This window comes from Lithobates pipiens, unplaced genomic scaffold, assembly GCF_037356315.1.
Source record: "Lithobates pipiens isolate NorthernLeopardFrog02 unplaced genomic scaffold, aLitPip1_a1.2 Scaffold_1, whole genome shotgun sequence".
Classification (NCBI taxonomy): Eukaryota; Metazoa; Chordata; class Amphibia; order Anura; family Ranidae; genus Lithobates; species Lithobates pipiens.
The window spans coordinates 151,456,129-151,475,421 of NW_027507685.1; the positions used below are offsets into that span (position 1 = coordinate 151,456,129).

The window sequence follows — 19,293 nt, forward strand, 5'->3', positions numbered from 1 at the left end:
CCACCTGTGTTAGTTACCCCCGATTTCAGGCGAGAATTTCTGGTCCAGACAGATGCCTCTAACACAGGCTTAGGTGCAGTACTCTCACAAGTAGTGAATGGTGAGGAGCATCCGGTGACGTACTTGAGTAGAAAACTAACCCCGGCCGAGAAAAATTATGCCATTGTGGAGCGAGAATGTTTGGCAGTGAAGTGGGCCCTAGAATCTTTAAAGTATTACTTGCTAGGCAGGAAATTCAAGTTGGTGACAGACCATGCCCCCCTAACATGGATGAAGTTAAACAAGGAGAGAAATGCAAGAGTGACTAGATGGTTTCTGTCCTTACAAAACTTTAATTTCACTGTGGAACACAGGCCAGGGAAATTACAGGCAAATGCTGACGCATTGTCGAGGGTAAGTTGTCTGTGGGGACAAAAGGCTCAGCCCTCCGGTCTGAAAAAGAGGGGGGGGATATGTAGACATGTCACTGGAGAAGTGGTCGAGGGGGTGTACATCTCACCTAGGTTGCTACACAGTGTGAGATGGTAAGTCCAGGATGGATCAGTTTCTCAGCAGCAATATGCTGCTGAGTGGTTATTTAATCTTGCCGGGCCTGGGTTTATATGGAATGGCAGGTAGGTTTGGTAGAGGGACCTGTCATTCCACACACCCCCCGATCCAGTTCTGGGATTTGGATCAGGTGGGCTTTGATCCTAATTAGCCTGGGAAGGTAAAGGCTCTGCGGGGCCTACCGGTGCACGCTCTCAGCCAGGGAAATGAACAGTCTGGGTGTTGGAGGAAGCTGCGAGCGCAGCCACTGCTGGAGCTAAAACCCACCCTGCGATATCCAGGCGAAAGACGCTGTGTTTATAAGTGTCAGATAGGTGAAAAGAACCTGTTAGTAAGTGCCCAGCCGGGCTAGGTTGTTTTCTTATTTTTTTTCTGTTGTACTTAAAAAGCACGGTGTTGCCGTATATTTTGTTTGTTGGACTGTTTGTACCACGAATAAACGCCAAGGTCTGCTTTATAAATTCCAAGTCTGCTGTGAACTGTGTCCAAACTCACCCTACCCCGGGAAGATCCCTTACACCAGTTATATTATGTACACTTAGGAAATAATCCAGGCCTTTCTTAAAGCAATCCACTGAGCTGGCCAGAACCACCTCTGCAGGGAGTCTATTCCACATTTTCACATCTCTTACTGTGAAGAAACCTTTCCGTATTTGGAGATGAAATCTCTTTTCCTCTAGTCGTAAAGAGTGCTCCCTTGTCCTCTTTGTTGACTGTAAAGTGAATAACTCAACACCAAGTTCACTATATGGACCCCTTATATATTTGTACATGTTGATCATATCCCCCCCCTTAATCTCCTCTTATCAAGAGTGAATAAATTCATTTCCTCCTAATCTTTCCTCATAGCTGACCTCCTCCATGCCTGTTATCAGTTTGGTTGCCCTTCTCTGCACTTTCTCCAGTTCCCCAATATCTTTTTTGAGAACTGGTGCCCAAAACTGATCTCTCTCTCTCTCTCTCTCTCTCTCTCTCTCTCTCTCTCTCTCCCTCTCCCTCTCCCTCTCCCTCTCCCTCTCCCTCTCCCTCTCCCTCTCTCCCTCTCTCCCTCTCCCTCTCTCCCTCTCTCCCTCTCTCCCTCTCTCCCTCTCTCCCTCTCTCCCTCTCTCCCTCTCTCCCTCTCTCCCTCTCTCCCTCTCTCCCTCTCTCCCTCCCTCCCCAGACCCAATATCATTTATAAAGATATTAAAAAGTATGGGTCCCAGCACTGAACCTTGGGGTACACCACTGATAACCTTAGACCATTCAGAGTAATGATATTTCCAAACCTGTAGATTTCACCTTACACATGAGCCGTGTGTGCGGAACTGTATCGAACGCTTTTGCAAAATCCAAGTATACCACGTCCACCGCCACCCCTCTGTCCAAGGTTTTACTTACCTCCTCATAAAAAGAAATCAGGTTTGTTGACAACTTCTGTCTTTCAAGCTTTGAAGTACTTGGGAACCCACATCCGACCAAATTTAGCAGATAAGTTTAAAATAACTTTCCACCCCTGGTCAGTGCAGTGCGTTCCCTGTTAGACACATGGAATTGAGGATTGCACTCCTGGCTTGGCCACTGTAACATCATCAAAATTAGCATCTTGCCAAAGTTTCTGTACCTCTTCCAGACCTTGCCTATCTCCATCCCTTCGACCTTCTTTCACCAAATCAATACTCTCTTTACCAGGTTCATATGGGCACATAAATGACCTAGGATGAGTAGACTCCTTCTGTCCCTAATTGACCTAATAGGATAATTGACTGGTATAGGCACAAGGATCTTAAGCTATGGACACATAGAACAGCAGTTTAGCACTATCCCTTTGAATAGAGCACCAAGGTGCTATACTGCCCTACCTGCTTCCCTCAAGTCACATCCAAGCATAGGACTGACTCTCCTTGTCGGTCATAAAGTGTGCATGAAACCAAAACTTCCATCCGCCCATTCCCCACTGTTTCCCGTATTGGGTAATCCTGGGTTTCCTCCAGGGGAAGAGAATGGTCCGTTTCAGGACCTTTGAGAGAGAGGCTTCTTTCAAACTTCCCATTTATTAATAGACAGCGCCTGGCTAACAATCTCTACACTGATGTAACCAGATGGTCGGTTTGGATTACCTTTCTGCCAAGCGCTTCAGCTTCAGCATTTCTTAGGAACCCTGGACCCCCCCACCCAATACCATAGTCAACGGACTCTATTTGAATCTTACTGTGAGGATAAGGACCCCCTCCCCCATACTAAGATGTACGCCTTGCTCATCTCCCATCTGGATGATTTCACACTACCGAGTCTCAGTAAATGGGAAAGAGATCTCAATAGGTCTTTTACACCCTCACAACGTCAAAATATCACCCCCCCCCCCCCAAAATCTTCCATCTGTACGCGCACGCAGGAATCCAACTATTAAATATTCACACAATGGTATCTCACACCGTCAGTTCTGAGTAAATGCTTTCCAGAGACTTTGACGCATTGCTGGAGATGTGGAGGTGAGGCAGGAACTTTTCTCCATATCTTTTGTTCCTGCTCAAAACTCCAATAATTCTGGGTGGAAGTATGGAGGATCTCCCCAACAAATTACAGACTTCACTATCCCGGTTGATCCTGCCTTCTTCCTGCTCCACTGGTCACATATACCGATTCAGAAGTACAAAAAAAATCAATCCTTCATCACCTGAGTGCCAAAGCCTGTATCACTCTGTGTTGGAAAGGCCCTAACCCCCCCCCCCCTTCCATCGTCATATGGCTCAATAAGGTTAGGAATGTAAATGCCCTAGAAGATTTGGTACTAACTGCCCAAAATAAGAGAGAACGATATACAAAAACATGAGCATACTGAAACATTTTCTTGCAATATATTGTATTGCTTGTATAATGCTTATATTATTTGAACAGAATGTACATGGATACCACTTGTTTTTGCAAAGTGAGAAGCTCATATGTGGTTCAGTAATGTTATATTAATTTGCTTCTGAGCAACTCTGCTTTGGATCATACTTTCATGGCTTTTTTATCTGTTTGGTGGGACAGGACACCTTTTGATGCTCTTGTTATATTATATTTTGATGGATACTTTATTCTTCCATCTAAATTAAGAATTTGAAAAAAGCATCGGTATTGAAGCTGGCAAATTAAAGCCTTTTTTTTGTTTTTGTTGCATCGGTCCATATTTTCAATATCAATGCCAAAATTTCACGATTTCTGCCAGGGTATGCAAAGTTTTGAGCACAACTGCATACTCGTTAGGTGGCATTATAAAATTCATAGTGTGACTGATGGGAGCAGCGGCGTGCCCTCCCAATCAGATTTGGTGTATGAACCTGTAGAAAGCAGCAGTTTATTAATGGCCACCTCTGATTCCAAGAATGAAGAGGTCCCTGATAGTCAGGCATACTATGGCACCAAGCAGTATGTTGATGTCTTTCAAAATGTTGCCATTTTGTGTTTTTTTTTTCCTACTGTCCTGGCACTTCAGGACCTCCTAAGCCCTTGTACACACGGTCGGAGATTCCGACAACCAAATCCATTGGAGTAATTCCGACGGATTAATTCCGGAAGAGGTCCGGAAGTGATGTTGCATACACACGGTCGGACTAAGTTGTTGGAAAATCCGATTGTAGATAATGTGATGACGTTATTTTGTTACGACGGGACTACATTCAGGCTAGTAGCCAATAGCTTTGGTCTAGGAATTTGATCTGAGCATGCGTGGCACTTTGTCCGTCGGAGTAGGCTACACATGATCAGAGTATGTCCGATAGGAGCATTTTGTCGGAAAATTTTACCGGCAAGTTGGAAAACTTGGTCCGTCGGATATTCCGACGGAAACAGTCCGATGCAAACCACACACAGTCGGAATATCCGACAAAACGGTCCGATAGGAAACATTCCGTTGGAATCTCCGACCGTGTGTACAAGGGCTAAAAGTGATGGGTAGTAAGGAAATTATATACAGTGCCTTGAAAAAGTATTCATATCCATTGAAATTTTCCACATTTTGTCATGTTACATCCAAAAACGTAAATGTATTTTATTGGGATTTTACGTGATAGACCAACACAAAATGGCACATAATTGTGAAGTGGAAGGAAAATTCTAAATGGGATAAAACTTTTTTTTTTTTACAAATAAATATGTGAAAAGTATGGCATGCATTTGTATTGAGCCCCTTTTACTCTGATAACTAAAATCGAGTGGAACCAATTGCTTTCAGAAGTCAATTAATTCATAAATAGAGTCCACCTGTGTGTAATTTAATCTCCGTATAAGAACAGCTGTTCTGTGAAGCCCTCAGATGTTTGTCGGAGAACGAACCTTAGTGAACAAACCTCATCAGGAATGCCAAGGAACACACCAGACAGGTCAGGGCGAAAGTTGTAAAGATTAAAACAGGTTTAGGTTAGGAAAAAATATCCCAAACTTTGAACATCTCACAGAGCACTGTTCAATCCATCATCCGAAAATGGAAAGAGTATGGCACAACTGCAAACCTACCAAGACATGGCCGTCCACCACCTAAACTGACAGACCAGGCAAAAAGAGCATTAATTGGAGAAGCAGCCAAGAGGCCCATGGTAACTCTGGAGGAGCTGCAGAGATCCACAGCTCAGGTAGGAGAATATGTCCACAGGACAACTATTAGGCGTGCACTCCACAAATCTGTCCTTTATGGAAAAGTGGCACGAAGAAAGCCATTATTGAAAGAAAGCCATAAGAAGTCCTGTTTGCAGTTTGCGAGAAGCCATGTGGGGGACACGGCAATCATGGGAAAGAAGGCGCTCTGGTCAGTGGAGACCAAAATCGAACATTTTGGTCTAAAAGTAAAACGCTATGTGTGGCAGATAACAAACACGGCACATCACCCTGAACACACCACCCCACCGTGAAACATGGTGATGGCAGCATCATGTTGTGGGGGTGCTTTTATTCAACAGAGACAGGGAATCTGGTCAGAGTTGATGGGAAGAGGGATGGAGCCAAATACAGGGCAATCTTAGAAGAAAACATGTTAGAGTCTGCAAAACACTTGAGATTGGGGCAGGGGTTCACCTTCCAGAAGGACAACAACCCTAAACACACAGCCAGAGCTACAATGGAATGGCTTAGATCAAAGCCTATTCATGTGTTTAGAATGACCCAGTCCAGACCTGGCGACATCACCAGGTGACCCTGCCCCTTAGCTATTTAAGAGCTGGCAGACGGCAGGAGCTTTTTTTGGGGACAGGAGGGGTTTTCTTCTTCTTTTTTTTTATTTATTTATTTTTTTTTCATTGCCAACATTCTTTTTTTTTTTTTTTTTTTTTTTACATTCCGCTGTCAGTGGGGAAACCCGCTGACAGCTGATGAGTCAATGTTTGTTAAGGATTCGGTGGCCGGCTTCCTGGCTCGCTCATTAAAAATCAGCTATTGTACAGACAGTATTAGAATAGGTCATTACATTTTGGACCAATTTCTAAATTGAAATCGTATTGAAAATTAGGAATTCGTTCGAAAATAAAGAAACCAAACAAAACTAAACAAATGTTTCTGTGGTGCACATGTCTAATGACTTTGTAGAGCACAAACAAAAGGATCAACTGCCATAACAGTCACACTCATCCAAAGTTGCAGGGTAAAGTCACAGTGGAAATCGCATGATTCTTATGTGTGAGGACTTTTTTGTAATTGTAAAGGTTTGCATAAGGTTTTCTTTTTGTTTGTGGTGTTTTTTTTTTTTTTTACCTTTTTATGCATTCTCTGTATTAAGATAAAAAAAACTTCCATGATGAGCTCCACTTCAGTCCCCCCAAATACTTACGAGTCCTATCTTGATCCAGCACTGCGCCGCTGCTCTCTCTCTCTCTCTCCTCCCCAGGACTCGAAAGCAGCAGCTGCCATTGGCAATCAAATCCTGTGAGGAGGGAGCAAGGACAGGGCCTGAGCTGTGCTGTATGTGTCTAAGGACACACACAGCCTGGCTCAGCAGCAAGCCTGCATGGTGAGCCTCCGTAGCAATCTGCTTGGAAGGGGAGCCTAGAGCGCCAGTGGAAGATCCCAGAAGTGGATGTTTAGGGCCGTTCTTTGCAATACCATGCATGTGCAGGTACCGTATATACTCGAGTATAGGCCGACCCGAATATAAGCCGAGGCCCCCAATTTACCCCCAAAAAAACTGGCAAACTTATTGACTCGTGTATAAGCCGAGGGTGAGACATGCCTGTCCATCCCTGTGTGTGTGTCCGTCCATCCCTGTGTGTCCGTCCATCCCTGTGTGTCCGTCCATCCCTGTGTGTCCGTCCATCCATCCCTGTGTGTGTGTGTGTCCATCCGTCCATCCATCCCTGTGTGTGTGTGTGTCCATCCATCCATCCATCCCTGTGTGTGTGTGTGTCCATCCATCCATCCATCCCTGTGTGTGTGTGTCTCCATCCATCCATCCATCCATCCCTGTGTGTGTGTGTCTCCATCCATCCATCCCTGTGTGTGTGTGTCTCCATCCATCCCTGTGTGTGTGTGTATCCATCCGTGTGTGTGTGTGTGTGTGTGTGTGTGTGTGTGTGTGTCCAGCCTACCTGTGTCCCGAGCCTTTGTCCCGAGCCTCCGTCCCGTGCCTTGCCTCCTTGCCTCCGTCCCGTGCCGTGCCTTGCATCCGTCCCGTGTCGTGCCTTGCCTTGCCTCCGTCCCGTCCCGTCCCGTGCCGTGCCGTGCCTTGCCTTGCCTCCGTCCCGTGCCCTCTTCGTCGGCGGCCATTGTAAAATTCAAAAGCTGCGCCGCCGCCTTCGCCTGTGATAGGCGGAACACTGAATTTCCCAGCAGCCTGTGTTCCGCCTATCACGGACATCGTATCATCCTCGTCCGTAGTACGAGGATGATACGATGTCCGTGATAGGCGGAACACAGGCTGCTGGGAAATTCAGTGTTCCGCCTATCACAGGCGAAGGCGGAGCCGGAGGCGCGGCTTTTGAATTACAGAATGGCCGCTGTCTGTCTGCTCGACACGCTGATCGAGCGGGCAGACAGCGATGACTCGAGTATAAGCCGAGGGGGGCACTTTCAGCCTCAAAAAAGAGGCTGAAAATCTCGGCTTATACTCGAGTATATACGGTAAGTATAAAACATGTTTCTTATTTTAAATTAAAAAAAATTTATGCCTTTACAATCACTTTAAGTATATATAATACAGTTAGTAGATTTTCACAGTTTATATAAATTGCACCTAATTTGATAATTTTTACATAAAAAAAAAAAAATAGAATACATTTTGGCCTAAATTTTATAAAGTAAGATTATTTATATATTGATATTTTTTCAAAATGTTCCATCTTAGTAAAAAATTAAAAACCCTAGTGGAGACTAAATACCACCAAATAGCTCTATCTGTCTCAAAAAAATATCAAACTCATTTGGGTACAGTTTTGCATATCCCAGTGTTTGTCAGTCAAAGCATCACAGCACTGAAAGCTGAAAAATACCCTAGACTATTAGAGGGTTTACATGTCGATCCTCAAGTGGTTAAAATAGACCTGCCATGCTGATTCAATGCCTTTAATACATTCTGAGGGTAACGCCTGGAACAAGCATGCAAATCAGGAATCCCCATGTTCTAATACTCATGAGGGTTCCATGTCAGAGGCCGCCAATTAACCATATTCCCTAGATAGTGATCAACAATGGCTGTCCTCTGTTCCTCTCAATACAGGTTCCGCAATCTCAATGAATAGTCCATGGAGACTGGAGTAAGTGGAAAACCAGTCTTGCTATCCTTTGATAATTCTTCCCTTGTTTCAGTTTACAGAGGAGAAGTTTGGTCAAGCTGAGAGGACTGAGCTAGATGCTCACTTTGAGAACCTATTGACAAGAGCTGACAGTACAAAGAACTGGACTGAGAAGATCCTGCGCCAGACAGAAGTTCTCTTACAGCCCAATCCTAGTAAGTAGACAAGCGGAAAATGTCTTCTAAAATTCTAACCGTCTGTGTCAAGGGTACCCACCCCCCCAGTATGCCATAACTCAAGAGTCAGTTCTGCATTTGCAAAGTCCTCAAAGATCTTCATCCCAGTACAATGTGCAGCATTTCTGGAACCCTAGAGAATCGAAAGTCAAGATCTAGAATTCTTATTGATCTGTTTTATGGTCATTTGTATTTTGATAAAATCTTGAGAGTAATTTCTGTGATAACTTGTTATATACCCTGTATTGTAGGTGCACGGGTTGAAGAGTTCTTGTATGAGAAGTTGGACAGAAAAATCCCTTCTCGAGTGACTAATGGGGAATTGCTGGGCCAGTACATGACAGAGGCTGCCAATGACTTTGGGCCAAGCTCCCCTTACGGTAAGTGGTATGAAATGTAGAATGGGATGAAGCAAAGGTTTTGGATGTAATCATGTAAAGCGTTGAAGCTCATGCAAGCATTTTAGGCAGCTCTACTATGTCTTTGGAAGCCTACTGGGGCCTTTAACGAATCCGTAAACAGGTCGCTGATATTTCGGTTATAAATGCTGCTGGCTCTGGCTTCTCATATTTTCTAGACTCCAATTGGCTCTAATAATCCATCAGAAGATGGGTACACTGTAGTCATAAAGGGATGGACATGGTCAGCAACAATACTCGGGTAGGCCATGGCATTTAAACAATGCTCAATTGGTACTAAGGGGCCCAGAGTGTGCTAAGAAAAAATCCCCCACACCATTACACCACCACCACCAGCCTGAACCATTGATGCAAGGCAGGATGGATCCATGCTTTCATGATGTTTACACCAAATTCTGACCCTACCATCTGAATGTCACAGCTGAAATCGAGGCTCTTCAGACCAGGCAATGTTTTGCTAATCTTCTATTGTCCAATTTTTGTGAGCCTGTGCAAACTGTAGCCTCAGTTTACAGTTCTTAGCTGACAGAAGTGGCACCCGGTGTGATCTGCTGCTGCTGTAGCCCATCTGCTTCAAGGTTTAATGTATTGTGCACTCAGAGATGGTATTGATTCTTCCTTGGTTGTAATGAGTGATTATTTGGGTTATTGTTGCCTTTCTATTAACTCTAACCAGTCTGCCCATTTTCCTTTGACCTCTGACAACAAGGCATTTTCCTCTACACGACTTCTGCTCACTGGGTATTTTCTCTTTCTTTATCATACATCATGGGACACAGAGCCTTAAGTAATTACTTAATGGATTATAGGCCACTTTCAGGTGATGGACACTGGTATACCCATTCCAGGAAGTTTACTCCCTATATAACCCCTTTTCCTTCCAGGAGCACATCAGTTTTTTCACCAGTGTCTAAGGTGTTGGTCACAAGTGAAGATGTGCTCTGAGGAGCTCCAGGAGGGAATCATGCTGGATTTAAATAGCCTCTATAGACCCGATCCATCCAAAGTGCCACAGAGGCCAGAGTGGATAGTACCTGGGCCTTGTATCCGAAGCACAAGATTTTGCCTGTAACGCCTCTCTTTGTAGGGCTGGACCCCGGGACCCAGGGCTTTGGTCATGCTACATTACCTAAAGCTTTCCTGGTGAGTGCTTTTTTGCAGGTCCAAGGGAGTGGAACTCCAATATAAAGGGACCTGGTCCTTTAAGGTTTGCTAAACGCAGCCTGCCGTGATGGGTGAAATACCAATTATGGCCAGCCAGGTTGAGCCATTTCGAACATGTTGATGGTGCAGCTGCTTCTCACATCTCAGCAATCTCTCTGTATAAGTGACTGAAGATGTCTTTTCGCCCACTATGCAAGGCCTTGCATCTTCCGTTCAAATGGATAGGAAGCAATCTAGATCCTCCTCCCCCACTTTTGGACCCTTTGCAAGGGGAACAGTGGGTACAGGATGAGGTGTTCAGGTGATCAGGAAGAAAGACAAACCAATGTTTCCTCTGCGGAAGAAACAACGCAAAGTGCCAGCAGTTGATGCTGCTATTTCCAGTGTGAATAAAAGCCTAACTTGTCCAGTAGACAATGCACAAATGTTTAAAGTTGGAATAACTGTTAAAATCTGCTTTTTCCTTCGCAGGTGCCGTTACTCTGCCTGCAGTCGCTGCAATAGGCACCTGTCAATCCCTAAAGGACCAATTTAGACAGGCCCTTAAAGAGGTTCCTGCACAACAAGCCTGGGAATTGGCTGAACTACCAAAAGCATTATGCTTAGATGCCATTAAAGATTCTATTCACCAGGCGTCCCGCCTTTCGCTTATGCTAGTACATATGCATAGAATCCTGTGGTTAAAAAATTGGTCAGCCGAAGCACCATGTAAAAAACCTCCTAACTGGTTTCTCTTTTCATGGGGAAGCGGCTATTTGGGGAAGATTTGGACAAAAGTATCCAAACAATTTCTAGTGGGAAAAGTACCCTTTTGCCAGTCAAAAGAAAGTATAATCGTCCCTCATTTAAACAGGCTCTTTCCCCTGCACCAGGGGCTTCCACCACTAGGCAATGGAGACTGTTTCCCTCGTCAGACTTGAGGAAAACCTCAGGGTCATACCCAGGCTCAAAAGAAGTCCTGGGGCCAGAAACCTGCAAAGCAGAATCCTAAAGCCTCATCATGAAGAGGCAACGCCCCTCACCAAAGTTGGGAGAAGGCTTCTGCAGTTTTCAGAAGTCTGGCAAGAGGAAATTCAGGACAGATGGGTCATCTCCATGGTAACGCTGGTGTACAAGCTGGAATTCATGACTTTCCACTGTCTCGTTTCCTGAGGCCAAGCATTCCCAAAGATCCAGAAAAAAGCCATTTCTGTTTCGGGCACTAGACCGATTAATATCTCAAGGGGTGATCATACAGATCCCCACAAAAGAGCAAGGTTTTGGTTTTTTTTCAAATCCTTTTATGGTACCAAAACCAGCGGAGATGTCAGACCCATTCTAGATCTAAAAAATCTAAATCGGTTCCTGAAGATCCCTCCTTTTGCATGGAGACGATCAGGTCAATAGTTTATATCCCCCTAGGAGAACTTCTGGTGTCTATCAACATCAGGGATGCATATCTGCATATTCCTATATTTCCCGCTCAGCAAAGGTTTCTGTGGTTCGAATTCGAACAGCAGCATTTCCAGTTTGTAGCCCTGCCCTTCGGGCTAGCTACAGCACCCCGGTTGTTTACAAAAGTCCTGGCCCCACCTCTAGCCAGGTTAAGAGCACAGGGCATAACAATCTTGGCGTACTTGGACAATCTATTGCTAATAGACCAGTCGGTGGCTCGTTTGGAGCAAAGCGTACGCATTACAACCAGTTACCTGAGAAGTTTTTGGGTTGGATTGTCAACCTAGGGAAATCTTCCTTAATACCACTAAAAAAAGCTGGAGTACTTGTGTCTGATCATAGATACAGCCCAGAAAAAGGTGTTCTTGCCTCAGGCAAGAATAAACTCCATAAGAGAGCTAGTGCAGATGGTCAGGTCAAAAGGTGATCCCTCCATTCACCTTTGCATGAGGTTGGTAGGAAAGATGGTGGCTTCATTCAAAGTGGTTCCCTATGCCCAGTTCCATTCAAGACTGTTGCAAAACAGTATCCTGTCTACTTGGAAAAAAACAATTCAAGCTTTAGACTTGCCAATGCGGCTGTCCCCAAGAGTGTCCCAAAACCTCAGTTGGTGATTACTAACACAGAATCTGCTGAAAGGAAAATCCTTCAGACCAGTTATCTGGAAAGTGGTTACAACAGATGCCAGCCTTTCAGACTGGGGAGCAGTACTAGAAAAGACAACTGCAGGGACAGTGGTCAAGAGCCGAAATAACCTTGCCCATCAATATCCTAGAGATTTGGGCAGGGTGTCTGGCTCTGAAGGCCAGGACTTTCAGGTTACGGGATTGTCCTGTCAGGATCCAATCCGACAATGCCAAAGCCACCAAAAAAAGAAAAGGTGACTGGCAGAAACAGTGCTTATTTTGTGCCACATCCAAAATTCCAAAGTAAAAAGAACAGATTTTTCCCCTAAATGGTCTTTATAGGCAACATATATTAGACAATATCAGAGAAGTATGAAAATAGAAAAATATTTATTCAAATTTTAACATGATAAAAAATATATAGAACAATGATTGACTGAGCACAGTCAACTAGTATCGCCATGTAAACCACATATGATGGAGCCTCCTTACACCAACGCGTTTCGGGATTCCTTCTTCAAGGGTGCAGGAAAAGGAGGAATTCATCTAAAGTATAAAATATGTAATCAATAAATTTTAAATAGAGCATTTATCCGTGTACAATTTCCATAATGGGTTTTAATAATATTTACTTGCATAATGGTGAGAGCTGAAAATGTTTTCAGAGTTTCATTCATTAACATTAAAAATTGCAGACAAGAACGCATGTGACAGGTATGCCAGTGGAACTTTTAGCTCAAGGTAGGCAAGGCAGACAAAGAAGAATGTAATAAAGGAAAAACTGCAAATTGGTGTCTTCAAAGGGGTAAGCCAATTATCTGTCATACCCTAAGCACCAGGCCGATCCCATGAACATACTGAAGCCTGGCGAGGAGATCCCTATAAAAATGATAATGGAGTATTACAGGTTGTAGATGCAGAACCCACATTAAAAAGCTAGATATCATTATATAGATGTGTTCAAATGCAAAAGGCATAGTGCAATACGGCAGAAATGCCAGTACCTGCAAGTAGGGGTATATTGTAAGGAGCTACAGCCAGGAACGTTAAATGGTTACCTATGAATATATAATATAAAAATCTCAAAATATAATATATATATATAAAAGAATATATAGATAAATGAGGTATAACTATGGCCTATGGGTCACCCACTCGGTGCCACCTCAATCCTACAGTGCCAGCAGCAGGTAGATAAGTTGAACTATTCGATATCATATGTCGACATTAAAATCGGGGGGGGGGGGGATTTTAATTCCGACGGATTAATTCCGGAAGAGGTCCGGAAGTGATGTTGCATACACACGGTCGGACTAAGTTGTTGGAAAATCCGATTGTACATAACGTGATGACGTTATTTCGTTACGACGGGACTACGTACAGGCTAGTAGCCAATAGCTTTGGTCTAGGAATTTGAGCATGCGTGGCACTTTGTCCGTCGGAGTAGGCTACACATGATCGGAGTATGTCCGATCAGAACATTTTGTCTGAAAATTTTACCGGCAAGTTGGAAAAGTTGGTGCGTCGGATATTCCGACGGAAACAGTCCAATGCAGACCACACACAGTCAGAATATCCGACAAAATGGTCCGATAGGAAACATTCCATCGGAATCTCCGACCGGGTGTACAAGGGCTTAGAGTGCACCTTCCACCAGAATAAGAATGCAATTATCCACCTTGTGAAGCACACACCCCTCTGGGGTACAAACTCACCAGACGCCGCTATCCTTGTATCAGTATACAAACACCGCTCTGTGCTGACACCCTACTTATCCAGAAGGTTCACTGGTATAGGTACTCCTAAGAGACAATTAACAAGAATTCAACGAAATTGTACTGAGGTAGAAGATTTTAAATCACTGGCCCAGGTTATTAAAAATAAATTGTTGGAAAAAGGATATTTGGACAAGGACCTGGAACAAGTGATTGGCCAAGTTGAGGTACCGAGAGCAGACTTGCTGAAAGACAGAGCACATCCTCAAAAGAATAACAATTAGGAATGGAGTTTCCTTTCGGGGTTCCATTCCCAATATAAAGAAGTAGTAGCGATTTTTGCCACATGTGCACATATCCATCTGCTGCATAAAGACTGTTGGCGTGGTGTTTGCCATTGCCCTATGGTTTCATTACCATCAATTTTTTATTTCTATTTTAATTTAATTTTTAGCGCTTTTTTAGTATTTATCTGATGCAAGGAGGACTTTAGCTCTGGTGATACCACTGTAATACTATATAAAAGTGTGTGTGTGTGTGTGTATGTGTATATATATATATATATATATATATATGTGTGTATATATATTTATATTATTGTATGGGATCAGAGGGGTGAAGAGCTGGCTCAGAGGCAGTCCAGTATGTATAATATAATAAAAGTGACTTAGAGGTAACAGTTCTTGGCTCCAAACAGAGCTACAGTCTTTTTGTGGTTTAAGCTCACCCAGCAGGTACACCATCCAGCAATGGACGTTTCCACACCATCTCCCACCTCTTAACCCTGCCCCAGGCTGACCCTCTATCTACTATATATATATAATGAAAGTATAATTTTTAAATAGCGGGGCCAAAATAATGGTATTACAGGTACACACAGGTGTGTGTGTATATGTATGTATATATATTATATAATATGCATGCCTGCCCACACATAAATACATGTGCGTGCACACACCTATATAAATCAACATAAAGAGTAAAGCCCCATACACACTATCAGTTTTTCTGCTGAGTTTTTCCTTCAGATTTACCAAAACCATATAATATGAGGGCAAACCTTAGGAATTTCAATGTGTATGCAACCAGGCAGGCCCTTGCATTACATGGTTTTGGTAAATCTGAAGGAAAAACTCAGCAGAAAAACTGATAGTGTGTATGGGGCTTAATATTGAAATTTAAATATTGAAAATTAATATGCCTAAATCATATAGCCAATGTGTGTAACCATCAGATGCGCCTAATATTAGTACCAAATGGATCTGGAAATTTTTCATAATGAATATTAAAATAAACTCAAGAAACACATGAGCAAATATGGTCACTCACAGTCCGCCCCAAAATGACATATAAAATATAAAGAGGCAAAATATTTAATGGGTCCTAAACATATATTGGCTGAGTATCGCGAAGTATGTGGGTAGTTAGTGTAGCAAAGATAGTTTTACCTTATGTTGCACTAATGCAGGATCCAGCCACACGCTCTGACATCCAGCATACACTGCTGAATGTAGGAGTGCGATCCCCGATCAGCTGATGCACATAATTGCAAACAGCTGATAAGGGGAAGACGGTCAGCGGGCATGTCCTCCAATGGCTTCCTGGGGCGAGAATGCGTGGTCCCCACCACGCATGCGCAAATGCAGGTGCGTCGGGGCGACTTCACGCACACCTGGCCCACCAACACAGTAAGCCTAAGCCAGCGGACAGTGCATGGATGGAGGTGGCAAGATGGAGGTCGGGGGGCAGAGATGGCAAATGGCCAGCGGCCTCCAAAACGCCGCCACCGCTAAAAACATAGTGTGGCGGCTTGGTGTGCCGGGCAGTCCAGGAGAGCGGCCAAGGCCCAGGCAGGGAGAAAAAAACATAAGAATAAGCATAGGCCCCTGAATAAAAAAAATATATATAATGATAAATAGTAAGAGTAGAGAATTTTTAAAGAGAAATCAACTCAATTTCTTTGTATACTTGATAGGAATTTATAAAAAAATAAATATCTATATCAATCACCAAGGGGGTACCAAGAGTCTCTCAGTGCAGAAAGAGGTGAACCATATTCTAACTTGGGCAGAAAGGAATGTTCCTTGCCTAACGGCAGTCTTCATTCTGGGAATATAGAATTGGCAGGCGGACTACTTAAGTCCCTTCACCCCGACATTTTTTGGGCTATTTGCCAAAGATGGGGGACCCAGGACGTAGATCTTCTAACATCCAGATTCAACATGAAGTTAGTCAACTTTGTGTCCAGAACAAGGGATCCACTCGGGGGATCAGTTCTCACTGTCCTGTGCATTTCCCATGCACTGGCCCAGAAAGTCATGGTATGCAGAAATCGTAAAGATGGCAGCGGAGGGCCAGATCTGCTCTCACACGGACATTGCGGTCTCTAAATTTAACGACTTGGCTATTGAAACCCACATACTGAAAAAAAAACATGGGCTTTCTGGGTCAGTTATCGCTACCCTAATTAATGCAAGGAAGCCAGCTTTCAGAATTATATATTATAGAGTCTGGAGGACTTATGTTTCCTGGTGTGAATCCAAGTGCTGGCACCCTCAGAGATATATCATAGGCAGAATTCTTGCCTTTCTACAGTTAGGAGTAGAGATGAAATTGGCCTTGAGTACTGTTAAAGGCCAAGTCTCTGCGTTATCGGTCTTATTTCAAAGACCGCTTGCTACACATGCCTTAGTCCGGGGTTTTATGCAAGGGTTGATGCGGCCTAATCCGCCCGTCAAACCTCCTTAGAGCCCTGTGTGTTACAAAACAGCCATTTGAACCAATACAACATGAGGGTAGGGACCAATGTGAGTGTGCAATGTACACTCCTCGCTCAGGTTGAACTGGATGGACTGGTGTCTTTATTCAACCTTACTAACTATGTAACTATGTTCCCTTAGTCCTTCTGACAAGGAAGTTGGTATTCTTGGTTGCTATATCCTCAGTGAGGAGGGTTTCAGAATTTGCTGCTCTTTCATGTAAAGAGCCATTCTTTATTATTATTCATGAGGCAGAGTGGTGTTATGCCCTCGTCCAGACTTTTTGCCAAAGTGGTCTCAGGTTTTCACCTGAACCAAGATATTGTCCTGCCATTGTTTTTTCAAAAACCATGTTCCAGGGGAGAGAAGTCACTACATTGTCTTGATTGTGGTGAGAGCATTGAAAATCTATTTAAAGACAACTGCTCAGATTTGTAAGACTGATGTCTTATTTATTCTGCCAGAGGGTCCTAAGAAAGGACAGGCAGCGGCGAAATCCACTGTTGCCAAGTGGATTCCGCAAGTTATAATTCAAACTTATAATTTAAGGGGTAAGATTCCTGCCTTTTCACATTAAGGCGCACTCTACCAGGGCAGTTAGTGCTTCTTGGGCAGTGCGTCACCAGGCATCCATGGCTCAGATATGTAAGGCCGCAACTTGGTCTTCAGTGCATTCATTCACAAAATTTTATCAGGTGGATGTAAGTAGGTCTGAGGATATCGGCTTCGGACGCAGTGTGCTGCAGGCAGCAGTAAAGGTCCTCAAGTTTTTGGGTACCCTCCGGGTTATGTCTCCCTCCCCTCAAGTAGCATTGCTATGAGTCCTCCCATTAACCACTTTCTGACCGGCGCACGACGATGTACGTTGGCAGAATGGCACGGGCAGGCACATTGGCGTACTGGTACGTCCATTTGTATTTGCTGCCCTGCCATCGCGTGCGTGCGTGCGTGCGTGCGTGCCAGTCGGGACCCCCGTGAGTCCGTGTGATTGGATTGTGATTGGAGCAGAGATCGGTGTTCACTAACACACAGCCCAGCCCCCCATAGTTAGCAACACGCCCCTGGGACACACTTAACCCCTACACTGCCACCCCCTGGTTAACTCCTTCACTGCCAGTGTCATTTACACAGAAATCAGTGCATTTGTATAGCACTGATTGCTGTATAAATGACAATGGTCCCAAAAATGTCCGATGTGTCCGCCATAATGCCGCAGTCACAATAAAAATCGCTGATCACCGCCATTACTAGTAAAAAAAAATATTAATAAAAATGCCATAAACTATCCCCTATTTTGTAAACGCTATAACTTTTGCGCAAACCAATCAATAATCGCTTATTGCGATTTTTTTTTTTTTTTACCAAAAATATGTAGAAGAATACGTATCGGCCTAAACAGATGAAAAAAAATGTTTTTTTATATATTTTTCGGGGATATTTATTATAACAAAAAGTAAAAATAATGCGTTTTTTTAAAATTGTCGCTCTGTTTTTGTTTATCGAGCAAAAAATAAAAACCGCAGGGGTGATCAAATACCACCAAAAGAAAGCTCTATTTGTGGGGAAAAAAGGACAATATTTTGTGTGGCCACCATTATTTTCCAGCACTGCCTTAACCCTCTTGGGCATCTGTAGCTCCCCAGCACTCATGCCGCCCCAGACCATGATACTCCCACCACCGTGCTTGACTGTAGGCGAGACACAATTATCTTTGTACTCCTACCCTGATTGCTGCCACACGCGCTTGACACCATCTAAACTAAATAAGTTCATCTTGGTCTCATCAGACCACAGAACATGGTTCCAGTAATCCATCTCTTTAGTCTGTTTGTCTTCAGCAAACTATTTGCAGGCTTTCTTGGGCATCATCTTTAGAAGTGGCTTTCTTCTGGGACGACAGCTATGCAGACCAATTTGATGCCATGTGTGCCGTATGGTCTGAGCACTGACAGGCAGATAACCTTGGGTAGCCCATGCAATCAAAAAGATCCCCTGGGGAAAAATGGATGCCAGTATTTTCGAGAACTTGTCAACCACCATACAAATTACTGTGTTACTCTGGGTATTCTCAGTGGGTCCAAGACCTCTCTCCACTGGGTATGGGTTGTAGGAGACTCACTGGAAGGTGTCGCAGTGTTTTACACTGAACACACACACACACACACACACACACACAACAAGCGGCTATGAAGGCGGCTACATCCACGCAGAGACTATGCCACCAGAATTGTTGGGAAATGGCCCAAATTAGTTGATTCTTCCCTGGGTGGCCAGCTGCCTTGAGAGAATGGTAAGTCTGGAGCAAAGCAGTGTGGAGACTCTCGGGGACTCTCGGGGACAAAGCAGTGTTCACAAGGTTTCTCTGAGCGGCAATAATTCTGTCACCTAAGGGTGAAGTGAGACTGGTACAAACAGTGGCCAAAATACTATCGGAAGCTATCGCAGGAACCAAGTCCATCTTGGAAGCGGAGGAAATCGGTTGCGACAATGCATCAGCCCTTACATTCTTGGTACCGGGTAAGAACAAGACTATGTAATTGAAGCTTGACAGAAAAAGAGCCTGTAGCGCTCTTCTGGGAGATAAACATTTTGCTTCAGATAAGAATGTGCGATTCTTGTGATCAGAAAAAAAAAAAAGAACCGTCAGTGTGCCCAATCTCATAATTGCATTCCGCAAGGGGAAAATTTGTTGTAAAAGTAGCCACAAGGATGCAT

The 19,293-nt window shown here is 43.9% G+C and overlaps 1 protein-coding gene across 8 annotated transcripts in view; it reads left to right on the top strand.

Moving 5' to 3' along the window:
* SH3GLB2 (SH3 domain containing GRB2 like, endophilin B2) overlaps nt 1-19,293 on the top strand; it is a 183,727-nt gene that overhangs the window by 63,837 nt on the left and 100,597 nt on the right. For all 8 annotated transcript variants that reach the window (XM_077478525.1, XM_077478532.1, XM_077478538.1 and 5 more), the window contains exons 3-4: nt 8,299-8,440; nt 8,713-8,841. In XM_077478525.1, coding sequence (XP_077334651.1) covers nt 8,299-8,440; nt 8,713-8,841 — 271 coding nt within the window. The remainder of the gene's footprint in view (nt 1-8,298; nt 8,441-8,712; nt 8,842-19,293) is intronic.